The sequence below is a fragment of the Haliotis rubra genome, unplaced genomic scaffold, assembly GCF_003918875.1.
Source record: "Haliotis rubra isolate DU_JTF1 unplaced genomic scaffold, ASM391887v1 Scf139, whole genome shotgun sequence".
In the NCBI taxonomy this organism is placed as follows: Eukaryota; Metazoa; Mollusca; class Gastropoda; order Lepetellida; family Haliotidae; genus Haliotis; species Haliotis rubra.
In genome coordinates, this window is record NW_025765325.1 from 1,691,382 (window position 1) to 1,706,253 (window position 14,872).

Here is a 14,872-nt window from a genome sequence, read left to right on the forward strand (position 1 = left end):
GTGGCTAGGTAATGGTATTATGTTTTCACAAAAGGTTATGCTAGAGAATGTTCAAAGGAAGAATACAATATTAACCTAAAATAGCCCCATATGGTACATGTATAGAAACGCCAACGTTAGAGAATAGTCAGTGTCTATTATCTGCCGAAACATATTCCTCTGGGTCTAAAAGACAACCAAACTATTACAATTATTGTAATGGTATACCGTATATCAAATCAATAATGACACCAGGAGTTTCATTTGTGTAATACAATACAACAGACATATTTGGCAAGATTTATTTTTACTGTAACTCAAATCCCAACACATTGCATACAAGTATCCTTCACAAACTGTGCTCTTGAGTGGCGGAATGATGAATTGAGGTTGAATTTCCTCAGCAGCGTCCGTCTCCAGCACTGATGTCGGTTTTCATCCCAGGAGACACACGAAACCAGTATAACTAGCTACTTAGTAGCACTTTCTTTATGTCTGAGTTTCCGAACAGCCAGAGAACGTCAATGTCCATGACAGAATTTACAGCTGGATGTATTTGCTCGCTACGACCGTATAAAAGAGTTTCATTAGTCTGGGGAAATCTCAACTGATACCGTGTCCAGTGAAAGAGCGTGACATACAGTACTAGAAATTGTTGGACGATAATTGGTGCAGATATCAACCATGGTTAGCTGAGGTCACGGGTCTTGATTTGTTCCAACTTTGATCTATCTAGTCTCTAATAAATAACTTATAACATTCAACTGATTGGTTTCATATAACGTCTCCAAATATTAACCAAACCCCAAGAGCCCCATTCTGCATCACAACGCCAGTATCGTGACATCGATTACGCGTCCAATAGCTGTATACTATGATGGATATCTGGCATGATAGAGATATTGAACTCTGGTTCAATCAACGGTATGGCAGTACTCTGACAGGACACAGGCATTGTTTTCGTGTGAGGCAAGCGCCATTTCACTAACATTAGTGCTAATTGTTATTCGCGGAACCCATCTTAATCTTTTTAAACAATATTAATATGAAGCATCCCCCTCTGTTGATTTAAGTAACATCTAAAGGGACCATCCTTCAATCAATATCGATTTCCATCATCACCAAAACTAAAGGAAGAGCACTTGCTTCTATTATAAAACATAATCGTATCATCAAGTGTATATGTAATTCTGTACCAAATATGTTTTGACTTTCATATAAAAAATTGAATGACTTAATTTCGTTTCGGGGCATTGAACTCCATGTTTCACATTATTAGAATTCTTTCAATGAACTGCAGTTCATTGTTAGCTACTTTGAATACCTATAAAACCTAGATCAATATTTTGAATTCTGGGATGCCAAAATAGTTTGGTAATTCTAGTTGGGTTATTGGAAAATTCTCCCAAATAACGATTGTTTTGTACAACATGTCATGATTAGTGAGTATTTGAGTCCACATATAAATGACCTGTCCTGACAAATTACGCGCTTGATGAGCACATCCTAATCACCGTTAACAGTGGCCATGTGAAGAATGTGTTGCTTACAGGTTTAGCCAGGACGTGTTGGTGTGAGCAGGCGCTCTGGGTTCAAAACTTACTCTAGCAGCCGTTCAATCGTGAAAGATTAACGGGCGATTGTTACAATAGATATATGTTTCTTCGTCCCGACAATCAGAATCATAAATTCGTAAATGTGTGATCGAATTGTGATTTAAAATTTACAGTATTAAAATTGCCTGTGGAGTTTTTGGGGACACACAAGATTGGGACATAGAGTAGAATTGCAATTGCACACGAAAGGAGAAGCGATTATTCGTGCGTGTCAGAAACCTATGGTTGACAGTTCCAAACTTAGTCGGTCATACTTGTAGATTCGTCAGGACAATGTTGATGCTCGTGGACCAGTGTGGTATATATGTGAGACCATATCTGTTGTTATCTCCTGAGTTGTACTGAAAGTGGCGAAAACAAAAACAAAGTTCTCTCAAAGCAATGTATTTGAATGGTCGTTTCTGCAACACCAAGCTATCACACCACAACTCAAATACTATTCAAAGCCATGTTAAAGCCTCATTCAGACACAGCATGCCCCTACTCGGTGCACATACTTGTGGGGACCAATATATGATTCTGGATAGTGCGCACATGGATTTTGAGAAAGCATGGCTTTCCGATGTGTTTCGCATCCATAATTAGTACTGTTAGTCAATCAGGTTAATGGTTATTTCAGATTTAAATATATTTGCCACTTTATGTATAGTAAGAATTGAAGCTGTGGTATGTCCAGATCAGTTTAAGTGTTTGTGTATCTTGTTCCAATGGTTTCTGCTTAAGAAGGCGTTTGTTTCCGTTATATAATATGACGTCTATTAGTTATAATTACGTATGAAAATTACGTATATATGATCATGTACAGGGTGCACAGGCCCATACTCACCCAGGAATTTGAGAAAGCATGGCTTTCCGATCTCTTTCCATTTCGCATCCATTATTTCTAATGCTAGTCGGGTTGATGTTTTAATACATCTGCTACTTTATGTATAAAAATGAAGATTTCGATGTGGTATCAACAGACCTGTTTGATCCATGAAGATCCAGGTAGGAATTAATCTTCAGCAAACCATGCTTGTCCTAATTGGCAACTAACGGGTTCGGGTGGTCTGGCTCTCTGACTTGGGCGTAAACCTAATCTCGCTAACTCTCTCATTCCGGACCTGTTTAAGTTTATATGTTTGTTGTTCGTATATTTATTGATTCAGAAGGCATTTGTTTCCGTTTCATAATCTGACGTCCATTAGTTTTAATTCAAGTATGAAAATGCATTTCTGTTTGCATCAGTGCTATTTTCAACTAAGCCAGATCCACCTTCGCTGCCGAACTAAGCAACTTGATTAGGTTAGATCCTGGAGTATTTGAAGTTATACATCCAAACGGAATATGAATATAAAATAACTTGACAGAACAATCACTGAATCCAAGTCATTGCTGGTTTGTTTGTATTAGTTATGAGATGTTTGTTTGTTTGTTTGTTTTTTTGTGGGTGGGTGGGGTTGTTCCGTTTGCTTTTGGTAGAACATTGCTTCTAAAGTGTGTGTAACGACTATACTGTCTAAACGTATATAAGATGATTGTGTTCTCAAAAGTATTACACAATGCATTCTCTGGTTAATCATTTACCAGCCTGAACTTGAATTTAAGGAGACAAGTGAGACTGCCTCAAATAATCAATTTCCCTTTCAAGTCGAGCAATATTCCAAAAGCTCCAGCCTTTGGTGTTTACATTTCACAACGCTTGAGGTACAATCGAGCATGTTCCCGTTACCAAGAGCATCATACCAGCATCATCAATCAATGTTACAACATTCAAGGCCTCAGTACATGTGGAGGCAACTTCCAAATATTATGCAACAGTGACAAAAATATGTCGATGTAATTACGTATTTTGACTTGCATCATATGTTTCCGAATTAATTTCAGGTGAACAACTGACTACAATGTGCATATGTTTAGGACGGGTGCCACCGGTGGGACAGGCTACGCTCACCTTTTCGCGAACACCTGGTATCATCACTAGTTTACAGTGATTCATGAACACATGCTCTGTCATCGTATCACATGATGACAATAACTTGATTGTCTGGTCCAGAATCGATTTGTTACAAACAACATCGTACAGCTGTAATACTGCTGAAACAAATACATACGCATGATATTGCCAGAATTGTACAATGGACTTTGATCTTTTATGGAGATGGAAAGGCTTTTGTCGTTTCAATGTTTAAACAAGTGGAATGGCGTCGTATTGATTACAGCCTCACGGAAACTGTTTTAATATGGTTGTATATTTGAGTATAGATTTTAAGAGCTTTTCTAGCAAAAGTTACAATGGCAATCGATTTTCAAGCGGAAAATGTCCCACTTGTTTAACGTGTTTACTCCTGGAAAAGGTAATCCTGCTCAGAGAATATAGAACAAATAAGATTATGTTTACGGTGGCCACGTGCAAATGCACTTAAATAACTTTAAGCATCGCTTAGGTGAGCACCAATATGACAGTCTCAGTCTCCTAACACAGTTCCAGCACACGAAACACGTGCAAGTGAAATCACACTGACACCTACGCATGACCTACCTGCTGACAACAATGGCAACAAGACTTTGCGATCATTCAGATTACCATCCTTCCAGATTCTCCACAGAGGCGATTTAAAAAAGCCACTGTGTGAGCATTTTAATCAATAGGGAATAAATGTTGTTTTGTCCCAATATTCCAGCTTCATGACGCCAGGTTATTCATTACTCATATACTTTAATTATCTAATTAGATGTTGACAAAAGAGTCAACTTTGAAGTTCACGGCCATGCAAATGAAGACTCAGATCCGCATATCCGCCTGCTGTTAATAGAAGAATTGGCTTTTGTGATTATCTCTTCGGCACGAAAACTCACTTAGCGAAACTCTGATACCTGGGATACTGTGATGTTCGAGAAGGTTCTGAAGGTTCAGTAAGAATCTTCAACGAATATTTGCAGTTTCACATTTTCGCTTGAAAAGCGTTGACTGACCCACCCTTTGTTAGTGAAGGGCATAGTGACATTTCTACTTATGGGTGTCGTAAATGCAACGTAAAATTGCCTCGTCAACTATGCCTGCAGCTTTATTGAATATTTTCCTGAGATCAATGTCAATCTAGGAGTTGATTTAGTAAGCCAAATGATTTGAGCAGGAACACCCATATTTCACACTGGCAGTAGGATCCCAGGCAGGTTGGACATCCATAGCAATAAAAATATCAGCATCGGGCGCCATTTGTATCCCGGGAATCTAAATTTATTGCAGAGTAGAGCAAGTTTAATGCACAGCAGAACTTTTCTTTGCAGAAAGTTTCAGGTAAGTGGTTAACTTTCAATGAGAGTGTGTTGGCACGTAGTCCCAGTAGCACACTTGCAAACACGTGGAACGTTTCAAATGTGCAATTGTGGTGTCTACGATGCACAATTCTGTACCAGCTTACAGATTATTGATGTTAGAAATGTGGACGAGATGAATAACAATTAACATTTGATATATTACTAATCTGCCAAATATTCACGTTCGTTAAAATGTTTAAAGATAAGCATTTATCAAGTACTCGCCTGTACCCAAAGGAAATAATCGTACGAGGCGACTAATGGAACCAAATGATCAGTCTCGCTGAGCTGGTTGATCATCGTGTAGTCATATATTATGGAATGGTGCTCATTATATCAATCACAGGATTATCATATCCATATTTGACTATTCACTGTTCGCTTTCATAAAGCTGGACTATTGCTGAGGGCAGCAACAAACTAAATAGCTGGGACGGCCAAATAGACATTTTTTCTCCAGGAGAAACATACGGAATGGCGAACTATTGGGCAATATGAAACAATATCTCCCTTTAGGCCTTAACGTTAATATAATCTTCATCTTGAACATTAAAGAAAACATTTCATCACCAAATTCATCAACCGACTGAAGCGATCGAGAAAACGGACTTATCCGCCATAAGGTGAGATAAAGAAACGGACAATTACAATAAAAGTGCATTTACTGGTAAATCGGAGGACATTGATATGCACCGAGTTATTCTTTGTACTTTACCGCAACCAAAAAAGTAAATCCATCCATATTCAGGGTTTTCTGCCTATACATGTATTTCAATATTTATGTTATTTATTTAAAAATCCGTACCTTGAAGATACGTGTTTGTATTCTTCACAGACTGGCATACTTACATTGAATAACAGAAAACGAAATCGGTACTCCTTATGTAATGACATGTTATGCAAGTGCTTAAGATATTTGACCCTGAAAATGTGTACTCTTTCTAAATTTTGTGTTATGTGATGTGAACCAGTGTAGGTGTTCTAGAAGTTCACACAGTGTTCTCATTAAGTATCGGTAATTTTTAGACAGTTAATAAAAGCAGATCTATGTCATGAGATGTCTTCGAATGTTACATAGAAGTTTAGGTGTGAGGGAATTGGGTTTACCACTGTTTTAAACAATGTTTCAGTTTTACAGCGGCATGTCAGTTTAATGTGAAACTATCATGCAGGTCTTGGAAGGATTTCACTCAGCTGATACTATCGAGCACGGGTATAGGGCTGACAAATAATACATTCCAGCCAGGGTCCCGATCCACAAAGCGTTCGTAGCGCTGATATTCGTTAACCTATGATAAAATATAGCGTTACGACAGGTCGTAACGTTACAAACGCTTTGCTGATAGGGACGCATAAATCTAAGGTTCCTGCGTACGGAACTCTGCAGTGCTGTCATGATACGAAACGTAGAGTGAGTGAGTGAGTTAAAATTATAGTCATATCGTGACTAAAACAATTCATTCATTGATAATAGATAAAGTTATATGATAAAATCTGTCGACAAAGGAAAGCAAAATGACTAGATAATCGCAGATAGAGAATTAAAACTAGCATCGAACTTTAAAATTAAACCTCTATTATGGACAACACAATACAAAAACTGGCTGGAGATCGCCAGCAACTGAAGGAAGATCACTATACTAGGGGCACGAATCATAGAAGACGTTCCCAATGCTTTAAGATGTACACTTCCTCACTTGCACAGATACCCAAACACATGTGTCAAATGTTTCCATAGGACGCTATTGTTGATCTGTTCAAAACGGCAAATGATCCTTACACTGCGATGTATGGTTTATGCAAACTATTCTGTCCTTCAACTTGTACCGAGTAAGTTAATCTCACCCCAACTTCATATCATTTCTCTGCCTGCTGGGAAAGCATCAATCATTTAAGATTATACCCCAGAGAACATCTAATTGTGAGAGTCATATGTCAAGGTGTAACGTGATAAGGCAATTCTCCCTCAGTGGACTCACCGGCCCAGTGATAGTTTACAAATAGCAACGGCCCGTTTGAACCAGCTGACTTGAAAAGAGCTGATCGTTAAAAGTCAGAGTGGATTTACCTCTAATGTACATTGAGTGATCTGGAACAAAAAGGCTAATGACATTTTTGGGCGTCGTTTCCAACAAATTCTAAGACAAGGAACCCTATACTGTGTGAAAATTCCCAGTGCTCAAGACCATTATGGCACTGGTATTGTAATATTGATTTGATAAATGGTACGGTGAGAAAGTAATTTATGTAAAAAGATTAACGACTGCCTGAAAATAGACTTAGATCAAAGAGGACATATTGTTACTACTAGACAATTTTTGGAAATTTATCAAATTATATTTTATCTGCCATTCCTTGCATGGAAATGTATTTCAGTGAGGAACTCGATTCGTTCTTGAAGATGAAATGACATCAAACGTTCAAAGACCTCATCCTTATTGAATTCTCATGTTTTTTCGAACCATAGTTACTTTTTGTTGAACGGATTTTGATTAAACATCATTCCATGAACTTGGAATATTGAAAGATATTTTACGAAGACTATATATATATTTGATAGCATTTTTTTCAATAATTATAAAATAAAATTATTTGGTTGTTATTGAACTCTCATGATTGGTTTTGGTGCGATGGTTTTAATCAGATTTAGAAAAGAATGAAATATTTCAACTCGGCCGCGTGAAGACAAGAGATGAAATTGGGTTTAACGTACCGTTCACCATCATCGCAGCTATATAGCGACGTGTGAACTCGTGAAAGATCCGGGTTACAATTGATCTTCAGCAACCCATGCTTGTCGTAAGAGGCTACTAACGGGATCGGGTGGTCTGGCTTGCTGACTTGGGTGACACATGTCATCGCATACCAATTGCGTAGATCGATGCGTATGCTGTTGATCACTCGATTGTCTGGTCAACACTCGATTATTTACAGACCACCGCCATATAGATGGAATATTGCTGAGTGCGGCGTAAAACTAAACTCAATCACTCACTCCTGTCATGACAATGTCTTGTGACACCAATGTTCGCTTGTTTCAGATTTCATATCTCTCCAACTCGCCTCTGTTGTCCAACAAGAAGCTCTACCCATACTTCTTCCGTCTGTCTGTTCCGGAGGAGTCCATCAACCCAGCTAGAATAGCCTTCATTAAGAAGATGGGATGGAAGAAAATAGCAACAATCCATCAGTCATACAAAATATTTTCATCAGTAAGTACAATTTGAGAAGACCCGTAAAGATTTGTGTTAGAATTGGTTTTCAGGAACCCATTTTATTCTTGAGATGTCATCGTATCCAATTTGCGTCGATCGATGTTCATGTCGTTGATCACTGGATCGTCTGGTCCAGAATCGATTGTTTACAGATCACCACCATATATAGCTGGAATAATGATGAGTTTAAACAAATCCCAAACAAACCCAAACCATTTGACAAAGCCCTGAAACATGATCGCGGCATATGGACCCACAGATTACCACGCTTTGGAAAATGGCCTCGGGTATTGAGTACAATAACCTCGCTATCCAAATACAAACAGTTGGATGCTTCTAGCTTTTCACAAACTGGGCCAAGTGCCCCACCGATTTCAGACAGTGGGACATCGCCTATCTGAAAAAGGGCCAACATGTTTATGATCTCAAACTTTTATTACCCCAGTATAAGGTAGTCATGTGATCAATCTTACTCATGAGCTCCAAGGAAGCAACCGGTACGTTTGACTTTGATCATAGACCTCGGGATCAATACGTTGATTAGCGCTGATTAATTGTCCCCCAAAAAAAAACCAAAAAAAAACCAAACAAAGTCCCAGTATATGAATGAAATGGTAATCACTACACTGTTATTCGTATTGCTTTATATACTGAAATTATATCTCGCACTTGGTCAATAAAGTGAGCCAACTCTACTTGTATGCGTGAAATTTGGAGCACTATCTTTTTGAATTGGGGAAGTAATGACGTATATCCCGCAATCCCGCGGCCACGATGATTCACTGCAAATAGAAATATGATGCATCAACGTCAGAGAATATTATCTTACCCCAAAATATTCCATTTGGTGTAAACTTTAAAGCAGTCATGAAACGCATAAGCACATCACTTCAATACATCATATAAAGCATCAACGCCAGGGAATATTATCTAGCTAAAAAATGTTGATATAAAGATGTCGTGAAACGTGTATAAATTCATCACTGACATTTGAAGACGCTGAGGCAAGACATTGGCCAAAGGCTCAATGCATCCCACCTTCCTGAACACCTGCGTCTGGTATCAGCTTATGAAGCATGCTGTCCTGAGCGACATCTGCTAAATATCCAGTGAGCAACAGCATTAGCATCGATCTACGCAATTGGGATACGATGACATTTGTCAACCAATTCAGCGAGCCTGTTAGTCGCCTCTTACGACACGCATGGGTTACTGAAGATCAATTCTAACACGGATCTTCACGGGTCCACACTGAATGGATCACTGAAAAGTAGTGATGCTGCTGAATTTTCTCAATACTGAATTTTCACAAAACCAAGACAGTTATCACTAACTGTCTTGGTTTTGTAGAAAAGCAATATACCGAGCTCGTTATGCTTAAGTAGCTGACTGGGCGAGTTGGATTTTATGCTTCTTTGGAATTGAACCCATGCGTTCGACTTGACGAGTAATGGCCTTAGCATCGATCTAGTTATTCCCACTACACTATTGAGAAATATCGATGAAGGCAAAGGTGAATTATGGTGACATTTTCTTGAAACTGCGACATATGCTTGTACGGTCATCAAACAAGACTGGTTCATTAAACAGGGCTTGTGTATTTTAACATCTTGAGTCAACGTGAAGTTTTGGTACAGATTTTGGTACCTTTTTCTAGCCATCCTTGAGAATGTAGGTTAGAATTGGTCTTCAGCAACCCATGCTTCTCATAGTAGGCGATTAGGAGAATCGGTTGTCATTCCATTGTATCCCTTTTGAGTATATCGATGCTCATGATGGCAATCACTGGATTGTCTGGAGCACACGCGGTTATTTACGCTTTATCATCGCGTATCTGGAATGTTTCTAGTTCGGCAATGTACAACAAACAAACAGTGACCTTTGTCAAGCATGTGTGCAGTGGCAATTACACTCTCATCGGAAAGTGTGTATAAGCTGACACATCCTCGGGCACATGTTTCATAAAAAATGCTTGCATCTGTACAGCAACACCGTACTGAAAGAATAAAGAATTACTTAGGATGCAATCGGTAAGTGAACTTTATCTTTTCATTCATCAGATTATCAACGTAAATGAAATCCTTTTTCACGCTACTGTTCCTCTGGATTCAACTTTATAAATTGCTTTGACAAAAACGTTATAAGCAGATAGCCATCGGGCGCAATCAAAAGTCAAAAGGTGGACTTGTCTTCGAACTTTTTAATCTGAATGGGAAACTATCAATCTTGATTTAAATGCCCCAGACGAACTGATGACTTTTTAACAATATATGATACCATTTGAAGCTTGAAAGTTATCTTACCATTATCATCCAAAAGCCCTTCTGGAACCAACGGTCACTGTAATGACACATGCACGTCTCTAAAAACACTTTAATGCAGCTTTTGCTTCACTAATGCCACGCTGTGCTTGCTTCTGGCTCGGATTGCCTTTACATCCGAAAGGATTTATTCGAAATTACCTTCATTTCCCTGTGTTAATACTGGTGCATCTACACCTGACCAAATTGACTGGCCGATATCTCTAGGGAACAATTCGTACACTCGCGTGTAATTCCATTGTGGCAATGATGAGAATTGATGAGCAAGATATCAAGTTTTGGCTTTTTGTGTATGAGACGTTTCTACTTCTCACGTTCTCAAAGAAAAGTCATTTTGATGTTCCCCGCGGCTCTGCAGTTACCTTTCACGAGATGTCTCCACGTAAAGAGATCAAGTTACGATGCGTTAAACACAGAGACGCCATAATTGTTTAATGCGGTACAACTAACCGCCATTGTATATACCCTAGTCATCTTGTTTTGCTCTTAACAGCTTACATCTACAAGAACGGGGTTGTTTATTGATGTTTAAGTGTTCAAACTTTATGGATTCTCAACTGAAGTCGGAAGGAGGTTGGGTTTTGAAACGTATCTTCAGTGCTGTTTGGATGAGGGTTATGAAGTGGGGATTAACGCTTCTACATGACAATCGGTGGCGAAGAAGGTGTCTTTGTCTGTTGTTTAACGCCGCAATCAGTAATATTCAAGCTATATGGCGGCGGCCTGAAAATAATCGAATTTGGACCAGACAATCCAATGATCGACGTCATGAGCATTGATCTATGCAGATGGGATACGAAGACATATGTCAAGGATCCTGACCACCCGATCCCGGATCTTCACGGGTCACTCAGTTCTATGTGAGTGAGTGAGTGGAGAGGAGGTTTGTATGAGGATGGATAGGTGGGGAATGTACCCTGTTGGTACCAATCATGTGATTTAGAAATAACCAATTTTCTCATTATTCACAAATGGGAACAGTTAGTTTAATCTTACCACCAAGTATTGTCACGCACAATTCCACTCTGCAATAATTGTTTGATTACTTGTTCCGTATTGCATTATATTATATACTATGGTCCTTACAGATTGTTCTATTACTCAGTTCAGTTACTGACTGTTGGTTACAACGTTGTCAGACAATTTGGTTGCCTGTTTATTGCCACGCTCAGCAATAGTCCAGGCATCATGGCGGTCCGTAACAATCCAATCATCATGAGAATAACAGTACAGTTGGGGCGCGGTGGGCGAGCTGGGGCGCCTGACTAGTGATCCAGCGCGGTTGAGGTGTCGGGATCGAGCCCACCTGTGACCGGGTGTAAAAAACCTTTGAGTCAACTTTGTGTGCAGACTCTTTCAGTGTTGTCACAACCCCGAGTTGTACAGTACACAACCCTGTACACTTAAAAGAACCCACGAATCCGTTGGTATATGACCAGATGGTAGCCACATGAGTAGGTGCAAACACCTAGTTGCGGGTACAGCATCGGTGCAGTGAAGTTGGACAAGGTGCTGTGACTATGTGTCCAAGTCCACCCAACTGTGAATGGGTACCTCGTTAGGATGAGAAAGCCACAATAATAAACTCGGTGCGCCTAGTGGCTGCAAGAGTTGTATACTCCCCAGAGAGTTGAGATTGATAATACGATGTGCCGTTGATATTGGCATCCAATGATCGAGGGAAAAATACCAGCGCCTTGAACATGCACTAGTTTCCTGGATGTGTGCGCTATATAAATATCCTATAATATAATAACATAATAATCGTACAGTTATTCCGTTAGCTATGCTGACAGTTGCAGGTGCCTGTAATTCGCCGTGTTTACAGGACATACTCGCCTCCTAACTAAATTACACTCGTGCTTATAAGTTAGTGGGTGAGTTTAGATTTCCGCCGCACTCAGCAATAATCCAGCTATATGGCGGCGGTCTGTAAATAATCGAGTCTGGACCAGACAATCCAGTGATCAACAGCATGATCATCGATCTGCGCAATTGGGAACCGATGACATGTGTCAACCAAGCCAGCGAGCCTGGGCCCCGTTTCATAAAGCTCTCGTAGGCCTAAGATCTCGTAACTTTTCTCGTAGCATTGGTACCTGCTATACTGTAACATAGGAGGTTCGAATGCTACGAGAAAAGTTACGAGATCTTAGTCCTACGAGAGCTTTGTGAAACGGGGCCCTGATCATTCGATCCCCGTGTTTATAAGTAAAAACCAGGAGTTATTACAGGTTAGAATATGTTCTCTCTCTCTCTCTCTCTCTCTCTCTCTCTCTCTCTCTCTCTCTCTCTCTCTCTCTCTATATATATATATATATATATATATTTCGGTTTGATAACAAAAAGAACAATGATTCAGATACAAATACCCAGACTACTATCTGCTCCCGTTATGTTGATGAGGTTGAAATGTTGCTGTTGTAGCTTGTCGATGATCTTGCTGTACGGATGGACAAGGAGAACATACACATGCTTACCATGGAAGTTTTCAACGACGATCCGGCCAGAAAAATAGAAAATCTCAAGGTATGTATATTCAATCCGTGATACGGAACAACTTTGACGGTTATCGCAACCACTGAGTCGGTAATGTAGTTCGTCAACAGGTTTTTATATTCCCGGTTTGTGTGTCATGAATGTGTAACTTGTTTTAGTCACTATATGGCTGAAATAATTAGCTCACTCACTCACTCAATCGGTAATTGTTATACCGTTTAGGGAACAAAGTGGGTATCCTGCAATGGGCTTATTCATATGGGCCTGGTAAATTGATCGGTAAATGCTATGGAACTTAAGACTGTTTTAACAAAACAAACTATATAGTACCTTTTTAGGATACAATCTTCCTTTGAAACTGTTTTGATCACTTTAAGACAAAAGCAGGTATGAATCCTGACATATGAGTCTATTTTGTTTATAAAATCCTACCTAATCTCATATCAGTGGCTTGCGTAGGTCAATGCCATCTTTGACGCCATTGTAAAGTGGCTCCAACATTTTAGTCGGTACCCTTCAATTGTTTCTTCAGCAATCCTAAGACAAACTTTGCTTAATCTTAAAAATCTTTCTTATTTAAGATAAAGCTCAATGTCACTGTCATGGTCAGGAGGTTTTTGGTCAATGAAACCTTTGTATATCACAGTTGGCACTTTTAATTATATAGTTTGTTTCATGCATATTTGTTCAGTAGTTTTCATGGTCACACGCGTACTTGTTAGTATTGGTTGGAGTGAGTGAGTATGATTTTACACCGCTTTTAGCAATATTCCAGCAATATGACCGCGGGGGACACTAGAAATGGGCTTATCACATTGTCTCCATGTCAGGAATCGAACCCGGGTCATTGGCGTGACGAGCGAACGCTTTAACCACTAGACTACCCCACCACCCGGTATTGTTTAGAAGCGGCGTATACTGTATTGCATGTCCTAGTGGCATGCTGTGAGACCTTAGAGGAACTGTTGGTCAATAGGCTACTTCTGCGTTTGTTGGGAAACAATTCCAGACTCGATTATTTTCAGACTGCCGCCATATAGCTAGAATATTGCTGAATGAGGCGTTTTTTTAAACAACAACCAAACCAAATCTTCTTTTGTTCTGAACACTATAACTTCAGTGATTACATTGTTCACCACGATAAAGATCCGGGTTCGATTCCCAACATGTGTAAAGCCAATTTTTTAAGTCTCCCGTCGTGATTTCACGGATTTCACGATTTCACGTATAAATTGCAAGACTCTGGAACTTCGTAAAGCTTCTTTGGTCTCCTTTAACCTTCTGAGAAACATTGTGCCAGTGATACAAAAACAGGACGCAGAAAATTCACATCCTTCATCAAATATTTTTAACACACATGATATACAATAATTTGTTCACACCGTTCTGATGCTGAGTTTTTCTTACTCGAAAACCGCAAAAAAATACCTTGGCTCTTATTTGCTATCTGCGCCCTCCTAAATGTTTTCATAGCCCTTCCAGGCTCTTAGGTCTCGAAAATCGTTTCTTCGGCGTCATGAAATCGAAGATAAGGATGCACCTCCCGAAACAGCTCACAGAGTGTTCTCTCGCCTTCAGCAAGGTCTCTCGATCCCTACTCTATCAACAGTCTCTATGCCCCTTAACTTATATATTGCTTCCCTACACGCAAGTTGAGTGTTTATCATTGTAGCCTTCCCTATGCGTACGGTATGGGGTATATTACACAACTACTGGAACATCAGTTGCAGATTGAATTACCGTGTAGACACAAACAACGACCTGGTGATATATTTTTGTCAAAGCTGCTTAAGCCGCAAATTGAAGACACGTGCTTAAATGTATCAATCGATATCTGTTCCTGAATTCACGATAGGGCAATGACTACTTGATTGTATTTATCGATATCTGGTTACTGAGATGAATGTTGGAACCATTGGCAGAGTGAAATACGATTCCAATT

General features: G+C 39.5%; 1 protein-coding gene across 1 annotated transcript in view; it reads left to right on the forward strand.

The window, feature by feature from the left end:
• Window positions 1–14,872, forward strand: part of LOC124268543 (gamma-aminobutyric acid type B receptor subunit 1-like) — a 108,959-nt gene that overhangs the window by 39,483 nt on the left and 54,604 nt on the right. The window contains exons 4-5 of the mRNA XM_046703537.1: window positions 7,937–8,107; window positions 12,859–12,960. Coding sequence (XP_046559493.1) covers window positions 7,937–8,107; window positions 12,859–12,960 — 273 coding nt within the window. The remainder of the gene's footprint in view (window positions 1–7,936; window positions 8,108–12,858; window positions 12,961–14,872) is intronic.